At 41.2% G+C, this 19,477-nt stretch overlaps 1 protein-coding gene across 7 annotated transcripts in view; it reads left to right on the top strand.

Moving 5' to 3' along the window:
* Nucleotides 1–19,477, top strand: part of LOC134312466 (adhesion G protein-coupled receptor L2-like) — a 270,296-nt gene that overhangs the window by 211,414 nt on the left and 39,405 nt on the right. For all 7 annotated transcript variants that reach the window (XM_062994433.1, XM_062994436.1, XM_062994438.1 and 4 more), the window contains 5 exons: nt 1,933–2,138; nt 3,421–3,594; nt 7,329–7,538; nt 9,571–9,791; nt 12,154–12,220. In XM_062994433.1, coding sequence (XP_062850503.1) covers nt 1,933–2,138; nt 3,421–3,594; nt 7,329–7,538; nt 9,571–9,791; nt 12,154–12,220 — 878 coding nt within the window. The remainder of the gene's footprint in view (nt 1–1,932; nt 2,139–3,420; nt 3,595–7,328; nt 7,539–9,570; nt 9,792–12,153; nt 12,221–19,477) is intronic.

Raw genomic sequence — 19,477 nt, forward strand, 5'->3', positions numbered from 1 at the left:
AATAAAATAAATAAATAATAATAATTATTATAATAATAATAAAATAATAACAAATAATAGTAGTAATAATAATAATATAATAATAATAGTAATAATAATAATAATAATAATAAAATAAGGAGACACAAGCCAAGCAAAGACAGAAAGAAAACACACAAAACTTTTTCCAGACAGAGAGTGGTGGTGAAGTCGCTCGTAAAACGGCAGACAGGGCGGTTTTTGTTCCCGTCTGTGGACGGTTTTGCTCCCCTGGGGGCAGTTTGAGGTGGATATATGGGCATTTAGTGTGAGACAGACGTCTGTGATTATTCGCTCTGGTACAAAACCTCAGATGCAAATGTCAGACGTTCCGCTCGATGGACTGGTGTTGGCAAACCAGTGGAGATGATAAACTGTAAACTGATGTGTGTTTATTTGTGAACAAGTTCCTGGACGGTCATGTTCGGCTGGATGAAATTTCACCCTCGTGGTTACAAAGCCTACGTGGACTTTCATAAGATTCCTTCTGTGTTCCTGTAATGTGAGATTTTAGAGATGTGGGACTGTACCGTGGGTGTTAGGTGCCACCTTTAAACACTGGGCACCGGGCAGAAATGCACCCAGGAAAGGACGCCAGGTCATCAGAGAGCCAAACGCCACTCACACACTTCACCTGTTGTTAAAATAAAGGTTTAGGACTCCACCGAACCACAGCAAGAGTCATAATCTCTAAACTAAGAACAATTGGAAACAATAGCAAATCTAAGATAAAGCTTTAGGACTTCACCGAACCACAGTGAGAGTCATAATCTCCAAACTAGAAAAAACTGGAAACAGTAGCAAATCTAAAATAAGGCATTAGGACTCCAGCAAACCACAGTGAGAGTCACAATCTCCAAAGTGAGAACAATCGGAAACAGTAGCAGATCTACCAAAGTGTGACTTCATTGTTAAAATACAGCTTTAGGACTCCAGCGAACCACAGTGAGAGTCACAATCTCCAAAGTGAGAACAATCGGAAACAGTAGCAGATCTACCAAAGTGTGACTTCATTGTTAAAATACAGCTTTAGGACTCCAGCGAACCACAGTGAGAGTCACAATGTGCAAAGTAAGAACAACTGGAAACTGTAGCAAATCTAAAATAAAGCGTTAGGACTCCAGCGAACCACAGTGAGAGTTATAATCTCCAAACTAAGAAAACAGTAGCAAACAGTAGCGAATCTAAAATAAAGGTTTAGGACTCCAGCGAACCACAGTGAGAGTCACAATCTCCAAACTAAGAACAACTGGAAACAGTAGCAGATCTACCAAAGTGTGACTTCATTTTTAAAATAAAGCTTTAGGACTCCACCAAACCACAGTGAGAGTCACAATCTCCAAACTAAGAAAAACTGGAGTAAAAAAAAAAAAACTGTTGCTAACATTAGCTAACGTTTACCAAGGGCTCAGCGACAACTCTTCCGTGAAGTCAGAAATATTGTGCTGATTTACACTATATAGACAAAAGTACTGGGACACGCTTTCTAATGACTGTTTTATAATTCACTCATTGTTAAAATAAAGCTTTAGGACTCCACCAAACCACAGTGAGAGTCATAATCTCCAAACTAAGACAAAAATGGAGTGAAAGGGTGTTGCTAACATGTGCTAGCATTTTTCAAGGGCTCAGCGACAGGAATATTGTGCTGATGTACACTATATAGACAAAAGTTTTGGGACACACTTTCTAATTACTGTATTATAATTCACTCATTGTTAAAATTAAGCTTTAGGACTCCACCAAACCACAGCGAGAACTAAGAACATTCATTCCAAAGCTCTTCATTGACTTATTACACCTGTTAGCAGTTGTTGTGGCTGAAACACATGAATGTAATGATTAGAAGGGGCGTCCCAATACTTTTGTGTATAGAGTATATTTTCCTGATGAACATAATTTTGGGACACACAGGTGTAGTGAAGCTGGTGTTCGTGTTGTACAAACACTTGGGACGCTTCCTGACCACGGAGAACACCACGCTCAGACTGGCAGGCGAGGGAGGAGTGAGGAACCACACGCTCACCGTCAACTCCCACATCCTGTCCTCCTCCATCAACAAGGAGTCCAGCAGGATCTTCGTCTCCGAGCCGGTGGTCTTCACTCTCCAACATCTGGACGTGAGTATGAAGACGTGAGGACAGTGGGGACAGAGGCAGCAGTGGGGCTTAAACCAGCAACCTTCTGATTACTAGTCCAGTACATAAACCACTGAGCTACCACTGCTACAGATTGGATGTGTGTTTAGATCTCAGGCGGTGCAGCCCAGTCCCCAACCAGAGTAAAGTGGGAAATGGATGGTCAGTAGTGACTAAATGACAAATGAATGAGGCAGCACAGTGGGTAGCACTGTCCAGGTTTGTTCTGTGTGGAGTTTGCATGTTCTCCCCGTGTCTGTGTTGGTTTCCTCCGGGTGCTCCAGTTTCCTCCCAGTACAGACGTGCAAGTGAGATGTGTGTATGTGTGAATGAGTGAGTGAATAAGTGAGTGAATGAGTAAGTGAGTGAATGAATGGTTAAATGAATGGTTGAATGGGTGAGTGAATATATGAATGAATTAATTAATTAATAATTGAATTAATGACTTGTTAAATAAATGCAAGAATAAATAGTTGAATGAATTAATGAATTGTAAAATGAGTGAATGAATGGATGGTTGAATGAATGAATGAATGAATGAATGAATGAATAGTTGAATGGATGAATGGTTGAATGAATGGATGGTTGAATGAATGAATGGATGGTTGAATGAATGAATGAATAAATTAATGAATTAATGGTTGAATAAATGAATGGATGGGTGAATAAATGAATAAATAAGTGAGTGAATGAATGAATAAATGGATGGTTGAATGAATGAATGGATGGTTGAATGAGTGAATGAATGAATAATGAATAAATAAATGAATGGATGGTTGAATGAATGAATGATGGATGGTTGAATGAATGAATAAATGAATGGTTGAATAAATGAATGGATGGGTGAATAAATGAATAAATTAGTGAGTGAATGAATGAATGAATTAATTAATAAGTAAATGAATAAATGAGTAAATGAATGAATGAGTGAATGAATTAGTGAATGAATGGATGGATGGATGGATGGATGAATAAATGAATGGATGGTTGAATAAATGAATAAATAAGTGAGTGAATGAATGAATGAATTAGAGAATGAATAAATGAATGAATTAATGAATGTATTGATGAATGAATGAATGTATGAATGAATGTATTGATGAATGAATGAATGTATGAATGAATGTATTGATGAATGAATGAATGTATGAATGAATGTATTGATGAATGAATGACTGAGCGGTTGAATGAATAAATGAATATATTGATGAATGAATGAACTTGATTGGTGATAATAAACTGATCCCTCTGTCTCTCCCGTCAGACTGAGAACTACTTTAACCCAAACTGCTCGTTCTGGAACTACTCGGAGAGGAGCATGATGGGATACTGGTCCACTCAGGGCTGTAAGCTCCTGGGCACCAATAAGACTCACACCAGCTGCTCCTGCAGCCACCTCACCAACTTCGCCATCCTGATGGTGCACCGAGGATACGTGGTGAGTAACTGACCACTCGGTACTGACCACTCACTACTGACCACTCAGTACTGACCGCTCGTTACTGATCGCCGCTCAGTACTGATCGCTTACTACTAATCGCTTAGTATTTAATACTGACCACTCGCTACTGCCCACTTACTTCTGACCACTTAGTACCGACCGTTCACTACTGACCACTCAGTACTGACCACTTACTTCCGACCACTCAGTTTTGACCTCTCACTACTGACCGCTCACTACTGACCACTCACTACTGACCACTCACTACTGACCGCTCACTACTGACCGCTCACTACTGACCACTCACTACTGACCGCTCACTACTGACCACTCACTACTGACCGCTCACTACTGACCACTCACTACTGACCACTCACTACTGACGCTCACTACTGACTAAAACCACTACTGATTAAAAACACTCATACACGGTGTGGACAGAAGTATTTGGACACCCCTTCTAATGTGGTGTAATAAACTCTGTTTTAATACAATTTGTCTTTGAAATAGGACGTCCAGCAAGCTCATGGTCAGGCGTCCAGATACTTTTGACCCTATAGTGTAGATCCACAATTTCCTCTCTTTTTGGGTGTCATGTTTATTTAAGGTTACCTGTGGTCATTACTACGGTTCTGTCCATCGATCTGTGTACGAGAACCACGCCCGATCCACGGGGGTGGGGGGTGGTTGGACCGGCCGGCCGTCGTGTGGAACTGTTATTACGACCTGTGAGTCATAATTAGCGCAGCAGGCCGGGCTCAGAGAAGCTAAGTGTGTGTGTTATATTTACGACACCGTTACGAGAATACTAGCATACGTAGCGGCTGGTATTTAAATCTGTAGTACATGTGCTGATGTGAGCTCCGCGGTGAAGCTAATTACAGCTCATAAACTCTACTTGATGCTAGCAGAGATGCCAACCACCGTTCCGTTCAGGAGCAGATCGCTGATATATATCGCGTCTCGTATCAGCCTCAGATCTGCTGGTTCAGGGTTTCTGCTTCAGGACTGGAACAGATTCTCTCACACAAGAACCTTTCACTATTGTTCCAGCTGAACGTGAATCTGTGTATAACAGTAATTAAATGAGTGAGTGAGTGAGTGAGTGGATAAATGAATGAATGAATAATTGAATGAATAAATGAATGAATAAGTGGTTGAATAAATGAATGAATAATTGAATGAATGAATAAGTGGTTGAATAAGATATCCTTTATTTGTCATATATACATATACAGATGTACAGTACAATGAAATTCTTTCTTCGCATATCCCAGCTGGTGTTGGAAGCTGGGGTCAGAGCGCAGGGTCAGCCAACTTACGGCGCCCCTGGAGCAGACAGGGTTAAGGGCCTTGCTCAAGGACCCAACAGTGGCTACATAGCAGAGCCTGGATTTGAACCGCCAATCTTCCGGTTGATAGCCCAAAGCCCTACCCACTAGGCTACCACAGGCCCAATAAATGAATGAATAATTGAATGAATGAATGAATAAATAAATGAATAATTGAATGAATAAATAATTGAATGAATGAATGAATAAGTGGTTGGATAAATGAATAAATAAATGATTGAATGAATGAATGAATGAATGGTTGAATAAATGAATAAATAATTGAATGAATAAATAAATGGTTGAATGAATGAGTTAAAGAATGAATGGTTGAATGAATGAATAAATGAATAAGTAAATAGTTGAATGAATGAACGAATGAATAAATGGTTGAATGAATGAATGGATAAATGCATGTTTGAATGAATGAATGAATAAATGAATGAATAAATAAATGGTTGAATGAATGAATGGATGAATGCATGTTTGAATGAATGAATGAATAAATGAATGAATGAATAAATGGTTGAATGAATGAATAAATGAATGAATAAATGGATGAATGGTTGAATGAATAAATGAATAAGTAAATGGTTGAACGAATGAATAAGTGGTTGAATGAATGAATGGATAAATGCATGAATGAATGAATGAATAAATGGATAAATGCATGTTTGAATGAATGAATAAATGAATGAATGAATTAAAGAATGAATTAATAAATGAATGAATGAATTAATAAATGAATGAATGAATTAATAAATGAATGAATTAATAAATGGATGAATGGTTGAATGAATAAATTAATGAATAAATGGGTGATTGACTGAATTAATGAATGAATGGTTGAATGAATAAATGAATAAATAAATTGGTGAATAAATTAGTGAATAAATGAATGAATGAATGAATGAATGAATAAATGAATGGTTGAATGAATGAATAAATGAATAAATGAATAAGTAAATGGTTAAGTGAATGAATGGATAAATGCATGTTTAAATAAATGAATGAATAAATGAATGAATAAATGGTTGAATGAATAAATGGTTGAATGGTTGAATGAATAAATTAATGAATGAATGGGTGAATGACTGAATTAATGAATGAATGGTTGAATGAATAAATGAATGAATGAATGAATGGTTGAATGAATAAATTAATGAATGAATGGGTGAATGACTGAATTAGTGAATGAATAAATGAATAAATAAATGGTTGAATGAATGAATGAATAAATGAATGAATGAATGGTTGAATGAATAAATAAATGGTTGAATGAATGAATGAATAAATGAATGAATGAATAAATGAATGAATAAATGAATGAATAAATAAATGAATGAATAAATGAATGAATAAATGAATGAATGGGTGAATGACTGAATTAATGAATGAATGGTTGAATGAATAAATGAATGAATGAATGAATGGTTGAATGAATAAATTAATGAATGAATGGGTGAATTACTGAATTAATTAATGAATGGTTGAATGAATGAATGAATAAATAAGTGGTTGAATGAATGAATGAATAAATGAGTGAATGAATGAATGAATAAAAGAATGAATGAATGAATTGGTGAATAAATAAATGAATGAATGAATAAAAGAATGAATTGGTGAATAAATAAATGAATGAATGAATAAATGAATGAATAAATGAATGAATGAATGAATAAAAGAATGAATGAATAAATTGGTGAAGAAGTAAATGAATGAATGAATGAATGAATAAATGAATGAATGAATAAATGAATGAATAAAAGAATGAATGAATGAATTGGTGAATAAGTAAATTAATGAATGAATGAATAAATGAATGAATAAAAGAATGAATGAATGAATTGGTGAATAAGTAAATGAATGAATGAATGAATTGGTGAATAAGTAAATTAATGAATGAATGAATGAATAAAAGAATGAGTGAATGAATTGGTGAATAAATAAATGAATGAATGAATAAATGAATGAATAAATGAATGAATAAATGAATGAATGAATGAATAAAAGAATGAATGAATAAATTGGTGAATAAGTAAATGAATGAATGAATAATAAATGAATGAATGAATAAAAGAATGAATGAATGAATTGGTGAATAAGTAAATTAATGAATGAATGAATAAAAGAATGAATGAATGAATTGGTGAATAAGTGAATGAATGAATGAATGAATGTGATTGACGTTAATAAATGGAGTCTCTTGTCAGTGTAAATCTCTGTATGATAGTTGTTACATTTTAAAGCCACACACACAGTTTTGACTGAACAGGCACAAATTCCCACAGACATGGTTCTTAAGTTTTGAGGGTAGGAGCTTCAGTCATGCTAGCGTAGAGACTGTGATGGTGAAGTGCGGGTGGATCAGTGCTAACCTTCGTCCTCTCTGTGTTGCAGGGCGACGGCGGCGTCCACGATCTGCTCCTGGGCGTGGTCACCCGTATGGGCGTGGCCGTATCCCTGGTGTGTCTGGCCATCAGCATCTTCACCTTCTGCTTCTTCCGCGGCCTGCAGAGCGACCGCAACACCATCCACAAGAACCTGTGCATCAACCTCTTCATCGCCGAGCTCTTCTTCCTTGTGGGCATCAACATGACCGAACCTCCGGTGGGTGAACATGCCAAACCTCAGGGCTTTGCTTTTTTAAAATATGTGGACACCTCACTGATGTTACTGATTGTTTATCCTGGTCAAGGTTGCAGCAGGTCCGGGTCCACCAGGACAGACCAATCCATCACAGGGCTTCAGCCACCCTGTTCCTGTCTGTGTAGATGCCCTACCGGCTGATAGCACAATTGTATTTACAAACACACTATATGGCCAAAAGTATTTGGACAACCGACCATGAGCTTGTTTCAAAAACAAGCGCTATTAAAACAGAGAACAACAGCCGCTCTTCCCACAAGATTTTGAAAAATGTCTGTGGGAATTTGTGCCCATTTAGTCATGGGATGACGGTTCCATTTCATTCCAGAGCTGTCGAGTGCAAAATAATACAAGCAAAACTACTAGTCAGCTTGCTTGGACGAACTGGAAAGGGCCTTCCCCAAACTGTTGCTGGAAGTCTGAAGTAAGGTTAGCATTAGTCTTTGAAGTGTGTCTGTGGGAACTTATGCCCATTCAGTCAAAGGATGACAGTTCCAGTTCATTCCAAAGCTGTTCAGCTGTTCAGAGTTTTCCTTCATGTCTTTATAGAGCTTGCTTTGTGCTGAAACAGACAGGTCCTTCCCTAAACCGTTTTGAGTGGCTCGCATCCACTAGAAGTGTGTCTGTGGGAATTTGTACCCATTCAGTCTAAAGACGACAGTTCCAGTTTGTTCATTCCAGAGCTGTTCAGTGGGGCTAAGAACAGGCCTTTAAACCGAGTTTTTCTTTCGCATCTTTATAGAGTTTGCTTTGTGCTGAAACAGAAAGGTCCTTCCCTAAACTGTTTAATTTCCTTTACACCGTTAGCAGCTGTGTACTCATTTAAGTACTGATATAAAGGGGCGTCCCAATACTTTTGTCCAGTCTAACTCATTTAGAAGAGAATTGGAGTGGCTCATATCAGATATCATTAGCATTCGTCCTTGAAGTGTGTCTGTAGGAATTTGTGCCCACTTAGTCAAAAGATGACAGTTCGGTTCATTCCTGAGCTGTTCAGTGGGGCTGAGGTCAAGGCTCTGTGGGCTTTTCTTCAAAGGAAAAGGCCTTCCCTAAACCGTTTTGAGTGGCTCGTATCCAGTAGAAGTGTGTCTGTGGGGATTTGTGCCCATTCAGTCAAAAGATGACAGTTCCAGTTTCTTCCTGAGCTGTTCAGTGGGGCTGAGGTCAGGGTTCTGTGAGCTTTTCGTCATGTCTTTATAGAGCTTTGTGCTGGAACAGGGACGGTCCTTCCCTAAACTGTTTGATTTTACACCTGGTAGCAGTTGCTGTGGCTGAAACACATTTAGGTATTGATATAAAAGGGCGTTCCAATACTTTTGTCCAAACGAATTCGGCTAGACGAGAGTTTGAGCGGCTCGTATCCATTAACGTTAGCATTCGTCTTTGAAGTGCGTCTGTGGGAATTTGTGCCCATTTAGTCAAAAGATGACAGGTCTAGTTATTCCAAACTTGCTTTGTGCAGGACAGGAAAGGACCTTCCCTAAACTGTATAATTTCCTTTACACCTGTTAGCAGTTGCTGTGGCTGAAACACAACTGAACAGCTTTGGAATAAACTGGAACTGTCAATCTAGTGGTTAAGGTACTGGATTAGTAATCAGAAGGTTGCCGGTTCAAGCCCCACCACTGCCAGGTTGCCACTGTTGGGCCCTTAATTGCTTAGACTGTGTACTGTAAGTCGCTTTGAATAAAAGTGTCTGCTAAATGCTGAAAATGTAAACATACTGATATGAAGGGGCGTCCCAATACTTTTGCCCAAATGTATTGGAGCGTCTCGTATCCGGTTTCGTCAGCATTCGTCTGCGCTGAGGTCCAACCATCGCCGTCCAAATAAATAATGGGCGTTTTTAATCAGAATCACGGCCGCTACGTTACCGCCGACCCTGTTCCAAACAGACGCCGGCTCAGACGGATGGGTGTTATGATCTTGATCTGCGTCTCCGTGGAGACGGCGTGTTTGGTGACGCCGCTGTTCTCTCCCCGTGGTCCCTCAGATGGTGTGCTCGCTGATCGCCGGGATCCTGCACTTCTTCATCCTGGCGGCGTTCTCCTGGGCGTGTCTGGAGGGCGTGCAGCTCTACATCATGCTGGTGGAGGTGTTCGAGAGCGAGTTCTCCCGCCGCAGGTACTACTACGCCGTCGGGTACCTGTTCCCCGCCCTGGTGGTCGCCGTCTCGGCCGCCGTCGACTACAGGAGCTACGGCACCAAGAAAGCGTGAGTGATGATTTATCGTGGGCTGAACGCGAGGTGAATCGGAACGCAGACCGTGAGCGAAGCCTCGAGTTCATTGTTGGGGGGGGCGGGGTTAGGGGGTAACATTAGGTGGATTTTGAAACAGACAGAAGACAGAAAAGTGTAAATGATGCTTATTCTGTGCTGAACTTGAGGCTTCACTCACGGTCAGCATTCCGATTCATCTAAGAGCTGTTTAGTGGATGAGGTCTCGCTCGTCGGCAGCATTCCGATTCATCTCAAAGGTGTTTAGTGGGGAGAGCTGTGGTTGGGAGGATAAAAAAAAAAAAAAAAGACGCAGACCGTGAGCAAAGCCTCGAGTTCACTGTTGGGGGCGGGGTTGAGGTCAGGAGGATTTTGAAACAGGACAAGAAAGCGTGAGTGCTGCTTTATTCTGAGCTGATCTCGAGGCTTTGCTCACGGTCAGCATTCCAATTCATCTCAGAAGTGTTTAGTGGGTTGGGCTTTGCTCCTGATCAAGGTTCCGATTCATCTCAGATATGGTTAGTGGGCGGGGTTGAGGTCAGGAGGATTTTGAAACAGATAGAAGACAGAAAAGTGTGAGTGATGCTTTATTTTGTGCTGATCTTGAGGCTTCGCTCATGGTCAAGGTTCCGATTCATCTCAGCTGTTTAGTGGATGAGGCCTCGCTCATGGTCAGCGTTCCGATTCATCTCAGAAGTGTTTAGTGGGCGGGTTAACATCAGGAGGATTTTGATATAGACAGAAGACAGAAAAGCGTGAGTGATGCTTCATTCTGTGCTGAACTCGAGATGAATCGGAACGCAGACAGTGAGCAAAGCCTCGAGTTTATTGTGGGGGGGGGCGGGGTTGAGGTCAGGAGGATTTTGAAATGGACAGAAGACAGAAAAGAGCAAGTGATGCTTTATTCTGTGCTGAACTTAAGGCTTTGCTCACGGTCAGCATTCCGATTCATCTCAGAGCTGTTTAGTGGGTGGGGCTTCGCTCATGGTCTGCGTTCCGATTCATCTCAGAAGTGTTTAGTGGGCGGGTTAACATCAGGAGGATTTTGATATAAACAGAAGACAGAAAAACGTGAGTGCTGCTTTATTTTGTGCTGAACTCGAGGCTTCGCTCACGGTCATGGTTCCGATTCATCCCAGAAGTTTTTAGTGGGTGGGGTTAAGGGGTTGAGGTCAGGAGGATTTTGAAATGGACAGAAGACAGAAAAGTGTGAGTGTTGCTTTATTCTGTGCTAAACTCAAGGCTTTGCTCACGGTCAGCATTCCGATTTATCTAAAAGCTGTTTAGTGGGTGGGGCTTTGCTCACGGTCAAGGTTCCAATTCATCTCAGAAGTGTTTAGTGGGCGGGGTTGACATCAGGAGGATTTTGGAACACATACAGGAGTAATGAGCCAAATTTGAATCAAATTGCTGCGAGAGATGCTTTAATCTGTGCTGAACTCGAGGCTTCGCTCACGGTCAGCGTTTCAATTCATCTCAGCAGTGTCCAGTGCCGCTTTATCCTGATCAGGGTCTCAGTGGGTCTGATTCATTAAGGAGAAAGGCAGGAAACACTCTGGCTTTCGAATCTGAATCTCAGCTCTGCTGTTGTCCGGACAGACGCAGGCACATGATTGGCTGTGTGTCTGTAGGGGGAGGGACGATGGCTGAAACAGGGTTCCTCGTCGCTGCTGGATGATCACGGATGGCAGTGCGTGGCTCTCGGGACGCGTGTCGGAGGGGGTGCGTGACCGCCTCAGCCCCTCTGGGGGTCAGTGGGTGCAGCTTTGTGTTAAATATAAGAAAACTATTTTTTATGAGCACATTTAGTGTCCAGCTGCTTTTCCACTTCCTGCTAAATATCAGAGCGCGACGTTTTTATAAGGCCACCAGCGCAGCGTCCGAGAAGAGAAAGTGTGTGTGTGTGTAAATCCTGATATTTTACCCACCTCGTCCTGCCGCGTCTCCAGACCGGGATGCCGTGGCGGTTCGGAGTGCCGACTCAGCCGCTTTCCGAAGGCGCCTGATTGAGATCTTGAATCCAGGTGCAGATCGCTTACTTGCTCGTCTCTTTTCCCACATGAGTAGGTGTGATGCGCGGCCTCGCCTGACGCCGGGTTTGGTACAGATGGCGTCCATAATACACACATAAATCATCCCGCGCACACCGGGGGTTCTTCATCAAAGGTGTGTAGCGACAGTCTGCGCTGCTAGCTCTTTCCTAGACTCATTTCTGGAAGGGAAGGTAATCAGGAGTCCAGTCGCTCTACGGCGTCACTCGCCGTTTTGTTAGCGTAAATGCTAGCAGGAAGTTGTGAGGACGTCTGTACGGAGGCTGACTAGCATCAGTAACGGTTGTTTTGCCTGTTTTGTTTTGCAGCTGTTGGCTGAGAGTCGATAACCACTTCATCTGGAGCTTCATCGGCCCTGTGGCGTTCGTCATAATGGTAAGTGTTTGAGCTGCAAAGCACCGCATGTGACTTCTCCTAGTCTGCTGGGTGGGAAGAAACCAGACAAAAAAAAAAGGGTGGGGTCTTTGACGCTGTGTAAGGACCCTGGTTAGTAGCCTGAGGTGCCTGTACAGAAGTGAAGGAATGAGGAGATCAGTGTGTGACTCTCCATGTCAAGTGTGTAAGCGCGCCGTGTATTTACATCCACACACTCGAGTGTGTAAGCGCGTCGTGTATTTACATCCACACACTCGAGTGTGTAAGCGCACCGTATATTAAGCGCGCCGTATATTTACATCCACACACTCGAGTGTGTAAGCGCGCCGTGTATTTACATCCACACACTCGAGTGTGTAAGCGCGCCGTGTATTTACATCCACACACTCGAGTGTGTAAGCGCGTCGTGTATTTACATCCACACACTCGAGTGTGTAAGCGCGCCGTGTATTTACATCCACACACTCGAGTGTGTAAGCGCGTCGTGTATTTACATCCACACACTCGAGTGTGTAAGCGCGTCGTGTATTTACATCCACACACTCGAGTGTGTAAGCGCGCCGTGTATTTACATCCACACACTCGAGTGTGTAAGCGCGCCGTATATTTACATCCACACACTCGAGTGTGTAAGCGCGCCGTGTATTTACATCCACACACTCGAGTGTGTAAGCGCGCCGTGTATTTACATCCACACACTCGAGTGTGTAAGCGCGCCGTGTATTTACATCCACACACTCGAGTGTGTAAGCGCGCCGTGTATTTACATCCACACACTCGAGTGTGTAAGCGCGCCGTGTATTTACATCCACACACTCGAGTGTGTAAGCGCGCCGTGTATTTACATCCACACACTCGAGTGTGTAAGCGCGTCGTGTATTTACATCCACACACTCGAGTGTGTAAGCGCGCCGTGTATTTACATCCACACACTCGAGTGTGTAAGCGCGTCGTGTATTTACATCCACACACTCGAGTGTGTAAGCGCGCCGTGTATTTACATCCACACACTCGAGTGTGTAAGCGCGCCGTATATTTACATCCACACACTCGAGTGTGTAAGCGCGCCGTGTATTTACATCCAAACACTCGAGTGTGTAAGCGCGCCGTATATTTACATCCACACACTCGAGTGTGTAAGCGCGCCGTGTATTTACATCCACACACTCGTGTGAAAGCGCGCCGTGTATTTACATCCACACACTCGAGTGTGAAAGCGCCGTGTATTTACATCCACACACTCGAGTGTGTAAGCGCGCCGTGTATTTACATCCAAACACTCGAGTGTGTAAGTGCGCCATGTATTTACATCCACACACTCGAGTGTGTAAGCGCGCCGTATATTTACATCCACACACTCGAGTGTGTAAGCGCGCCGTGTATTTACATCCACACACTCGAGTGTGTAAGCGCGCCATGTATTTACATCCACACACTCGAGTGTGTAAGCGCGCCGTGTATTTACATCCACACACTCGAGTGTGTAAGCGCGCCATGTATTTACATCCACACACTCGAGTGTGTAAGCGCGCCGTATATTTACATCCACACACTCGAGTGTGTAAGCGCGCCGTGTATTTACATCCACACACTCGAGTGTGTAAGCGCGCCGTATATTTACATCCACACACTCGAGTGTGTAAGCGCGCCGTATATTTACATCCACACACTCGAGTGTGTAAGCGCGCCGTGTATTTACATCCACACACTCGAGTGTGTAAGCGCGCCGTATATTTACATCCACACACTCGAGTGTGTAAGCGCGCCGTGTATTTACATCCACACACTCGAGTGTGAAAGCGCCGTGTATTTACATCCACACACTCGAGTGTGTAAGCGCGCCGTGTATTTACATCCACACACTCGAGTGTGTAAGCGCGCCGTGTATTTACATCCACACACTCGAGTGCGTACGAGCAGCGTGTATTTACATCCACACACTCGAGTGTGTAAGCGCGCCGTGTATTTACATCCACACACTCGAGTGTGTAAGCGCGCCGTGTATTTACATCCACACACTCGAGTGTGTAAGCGCGCCGTGTATTTACATCCACACACTCGAGTGTGTAAGCGCGCCGTGTATTTACATCCACACACTCGAGTGTGTAAGCGCGCCGTGTATTTACATCCACACACTCGAGTGCGTACGAGCAGCGTGTATTTACATCCACACACTCGAGTGTGTAAGCGCGCCGTGTATTTACATCCACACACTCGAGTGTGTAAGCGCGCCGTGTATTTACATCCACACACTCGAGTGTGTAAGCGCGCCGTATATTTACATCCACACACTCGAGTGTGTAAGCGCGCCGTGTATTTACATCCACACACTCGAGTGTGTAAGCGCGCCGTGTATTTACATCCACACACTCGAGTGTGTAAGCGCGCCGTGTATTTACATCCACACACTCGAGTGTGTAAGCGCACAGATGGAGGACTGAGGTGCTTCATTAAGTGCTCGGATTCGTGCTGTACACACACACACACACACACACACAGTTTCCTTTATAGTGCTTTTTAGTGCTTTACACTGTTGATGTTGTTTCCGTGTTTGGTGCGGCTCTATTTTTGGGAGGTGATGGGTGATTTAGGGTGAGAAGGTGCCTCAGAGGAAGTGTGTGTGTGTGTGTGTGTGTGTGTGTGTGTGTGTGTTGTACATGCATGGCCTGGCTTGCTCTCGTGCCGTGCCTGTCCAATCAGATCTGTGTCATCGCTTCTGGTCACATGTTCAGTCCATTTCCACTCATCCTCTAGTTTCCTCTCTCTGTTCATCTATATTACAGAAGTATTATTTATATTTCCCTCCTTCTTCCTCCCTGCTGTTATTCTTTCTCTTCTTATTCCTTCCGTACATCCTTCCTTCTGTTCTTCCTTGATTTTTTTACTTATTTCCTTCCTTTATTTTTTACTTTCCTTTCTTTCCTTTTTTCCTTCTTAATTTTATTTCTAATTTCCTTCCTTTCTGTCCTCCCTTCTTTTTCTTTCCTTCCTTCCTTTCTTTATTTTTTCCTTCCTTCTTTTTTTTCCTCTGTCCTTTCTTCTTTCCTTCCTTCCTCTTTTTCTTCTTTTCCTATTCCCTTCCTTCGTTATTTTCTTTCTTCCTTCCTTTCTTTTCTTTCCTTATTTCCTTCCTTCTCTATTTTTTTGCTTCCCTTCTTCCTTACTTAATTCCCTATTTCCTTCCTTCCTTCTTTCCTTTCTACCTTTGTTTACTTTCCTTTTTTCCGTCCTTTCTTTTTCTTCTTTACTTACTGTACTTCCCTATTTCCTTCCTTCCGTCCTTCTTCCCTCCCTTCCTTTCTTATTTCCATCTTTTTTTCTTTCTTTTTTTCTTATTTCCTTTGTTCCCTCTTTTCTGTTCTCACTTCCTTTTCTTTATTCCTTCCTTTTTTTCCTTCCATCCATACTTCCTTCTGTCCTTCTTTTTTTCCTTCCTTCCCTATTTTTTTCTTTGTTCCTTCTTTCCTTTCTACCTTCCTTTACTTTCCTTGCTGCTATCCTTTCTTTTCCTTCCTTCTTTCCTTCCTTCCTTCCTTCCTTTACCTTCTTTCCTTTTTTCTTTCTTTCTGTCCTTCTGTCTTTCCCTATTTCCTTTCTTCCTTCTTTCCTTACTCCATTCCTTCCTTATTTCCTTACTTCCTAATTTCTTTTTTACTTCCTTATTTTTGTCCTTTTTCCTTTCTTCTTTTCTTATTTCTTTCCTTCCCTCATTTCTGTCCTCTCTCCCTTTCCTTTTTTTTATTCCTTCCTTTATTTTTCTTTCATCCGTCCTTCCTTCTGTCCTTTTCTTCCTTCCTTCCTTTTTTTCCTTTATTCCTTCCTTCCATCCTTCTGTCTCTCCTTTTCGTCCTTCTTTTACTTACTTCTTTTACTTTATTTTTTTCTCCTCTCTTCCTCTGTGAGAAGTTCAGCTGTGGTTTGTGTTATTGATCGATGAAGCATAGAGTCCATTTGCTTCGTTGTCTATTTTCTCTTAAACAACATGGACACTCACACTCCTATTTTTCTCCTCACTGCATTGTGGAAAAGATCTGTGTGTGTGTGTGTGTGTGTGTGTGTGGAAATAATATGTTTGTAATTAATGAATCTTGCTTTATTCTCTGTGCTTTTCTTTTTCTGCTCATGTGCCAGTGAGAATGCATCATGCCAGCCAACACACACACACACACACACACACACACACACAGTGTAGAGTGGCTGGTGTCAGTCTGCATGGTTCATTTAATATAATAAACTGATATTATGAGAGGTATGGTTGGGTACGGTCGTCCACTCCTTAGATGAATCAACAGTGCTGATGGACGGACGCTTGTGGTTATTGTGCCGGACTTCATTTACCCAGCATGCTTTGTACCGGTTCCAGAATAACAGAGGAGGATTGATGGATCAGATCAGCTCCAGATTGTTCTGTACTTAGCTGCTGTCAGAACTTTCACTCTCTGTAATATTGTTTCTGAATCTCCTCCTTGTTTTAATTATCTTCTCCTCCATCTGCTGACTGAACACAGAGGCTCTGCTCACAAGAACTTTCATCTTCTCTTCTTCTTTTAGTCCCACACACAAGTGGGTGTGTCCATATATAAACAGCTTCTTTCTTTCCTTTTTTCCTTTCTTTCTTCCTTCTTTACTTCCTTCCTTTTTTTATTTCATTCCTTCCTTTCTTCCTTCTTTCTTTCCTTCCTTCATTCTTTCCTTTCTTATTTCCTTCCTTCTTTCTTTTCTTCCTTCCTTCTTTTCTTACTTCCTTCATTCCTTCTTTATTTCCTTCCCCTCTTCCTTCCTTTTTTTCTACTTTCTTTCTTTCCTCCCTCATTCTTTCTGTCCTTATTTATTTTCTTTCTTCTTTCTTTCTTTCTTTCTTTCTTTCTTTCATTCATTCATTCATTCCTTCCTTCCTTCCTTCCTTCTTTCTTCCTTTTTTCTTTCCTTCCTTCTCTCCTTCTTTCCTTCCTTCCTTCCTTCCTTCCTTCCTTCCTTCCTTCCTTCCTTCCTTCCTTCCTTCCTTCCTTCCTTCCTTCCTTCCTTTCTTTCTTTCTTTCTTTCTTTCTTTCTTTCTTTCTTTCTTCCTTCCTTCCTTCCTTCTGTCCTTCCTTCCTTTTTTCTTTCCTTCCTTCTCTCCTTCTTTCCTTCCTTCCTTCCTTATTTCCTTCTCTCCTTCCTTCCTTTTTTCTTTCTTTCCTTCCTTCCTTCCTTCCTTCTTTCCTTCTTTTTTTCTTTCCTTCCTTCTCTCCTTTATTCCTTCCTTCCTTCCTTCCTTTTTTCTTTCTTTCCTTCTTTCCTTTCTTGCTTCTTTCTTTCCTTTCTTCTTTCTTTCTTTCTTTCTTTCTTTCTTTCTTTCCTTCCTTCCTTCCTTCCTTCCTTCTTTCCTTCCTTCCTTACTTCCTTTTTTCTTTACTTCCTTCTCTCCTTCTTTCCTTCCTTCCTTCCTTTTTTGCTTCTTTCTTTCCTTCCTTCTTTCTTTCCTTTCTTATTTCCTTCCTTCTTTCTTTTCTCCCTTCCTTCTTTTCTTACTTTCTTTAGTTCCTTCTTTATTTCCTTCCCCTCTTGCTTCCTTTTCTTTTTCTACTTTCTTTTTTCCTTCCTCACTCTTTCTGTCCTTATTTATTTCCTTTCTTCTTTCTTTTTTACCTTTCTTTGTTTTCTTTTTTACTTCTTTTATTTCCACCTTCCTTATTTCTTCCTTTTCTTCACTTCTCACTTTTCATTATTCCCTCCCTCCCTAATTTTGTCCATTCCTCTTTCTTTCCTTTCTTCTTATTTTCTATCTCTCTCTCCTGCCTTTCTTCCCTTCTCTCCATCTTTTCATTTTATCCATCCTTTTCTTCTTTTCTTTCTACTTTTCCCTTTTTCTGTATTCCTCCCTTCTTCTTTCTGTACTTCTTTCCTTCCCTCTCTTCATTCTCCTGCTGTATTTAACTGTAATTGTATGTAAAGTAGTTTTCTGGGGTTTTTTTTATCCCATATCGTGATGTTTGTTTTTTAATCGTTGGAGAATTTAGTGATTGGCTTCAGACTCTGTTTTTTAATGGCTGCTATTAATTTCGTTCTGGCTCCGTTCCGGCTCTCTCGGACCTGTTCTACATCGCTGTGTTCCGGGCGGTAATGAAAACAAATTTCTTGGCAGCGTGTCTGCGTTTTCGACTTCCAGCAGACTTGTGAAGCATGTGAATATTTCCCTCCGCCTTTACAGCTCCAGCTCTTCACGTTAGCGCTGATTGGTAGCGCCGTAGCTTCTCGTGGTCGCTCCTGTGACCCGGCGGTCGTTCGTCTCCCTGCGGGCTGCGTTGGGTGTTTCCCCCAGAATCAGGTTATGCCGGGTGTAATAAAACAAAACTGCACATCAGCCTCTGATTTAGGACTCGGACCTGCTCTGCATTAATCATATTAAGAGCTGAGACCTGGCCGGGGATTCGGCGGCCGCCTGTGTAGAGGGGATTCTGTGTCATGTGTGTTCAGGAGCGTGAATAAATCGCTGGAATGCTCTGACGCTGTGTTAACGCTTGCTCACCATGACTTCATTTATCAGAAGCTTTTCGGTTTCCAGCGTGATCCTTCACGGCCGTCGCGCAGCGTTTTTACGGCACCGATGGCTGAAATAATAGAGGAGGAATTACAGCGTCATAAAAACAAACCCCACAAGGGAGCGACTGACCTCGGCGCATTCAGTAACGTGAAGCGGCTCGGTTGCTCTGGATAGACACGTCGTTGTCATTCATTCATTCATTCATTCATTCATTCATTTATTTATTTATTTATTTATTTATTTATTTATTTATTTATAATTTTAGTCAATTATTTATTTATTTATATATTTATTTGTTTATTTTCAGAACATGGCATGTATTTAACAACCACCTCTTTATTTGAAATTTATTTATTAATCCTTTTATTTATTTTTTATTTATTAATTTATTTAATTATTTATTTATTTTAATTCATAAATGTTTTTTTATTTATTTGATTATTCATTCATTTATTTATCTATTTTGTTTAGTTATATATTTATTAATTTATTTATTTTGGTAAATCATTTATTTATTTATTATTTATTTATTTATTTATTTTTAATTTGTATTCATTCATTCATTCATTTATGTATTTATTTATTTTGTTTAGTTTATTTTTTAGTTTATTTATTTTAGTCAATTATTTCTTCATTTCTTCATTTATTTATTTATTTATTTATTTTTAGACCATGGCATGTATTTAACTCCAGTGTAAACAACAACCTCTTCACTTGAAATTTTACTTGTATAT

The sequence above is a fragment of the Trichomycterus rosablanca genome, chromosome 4, assembly GCF_030014385.1.
Source record: "Trichomycterus rosablanca isolate fTriRos1 chromosome 4, fTriRos1.hap1, whole genome shotgun sequence".
Taxonomy (NCBI): domain Eukaryota; kingdom Metazoa; phylum Chordata; class Actinopteri; order Siluriformes; family Trichomycteridae; genus Trichomycterus; species Trichomycterus rosablanca.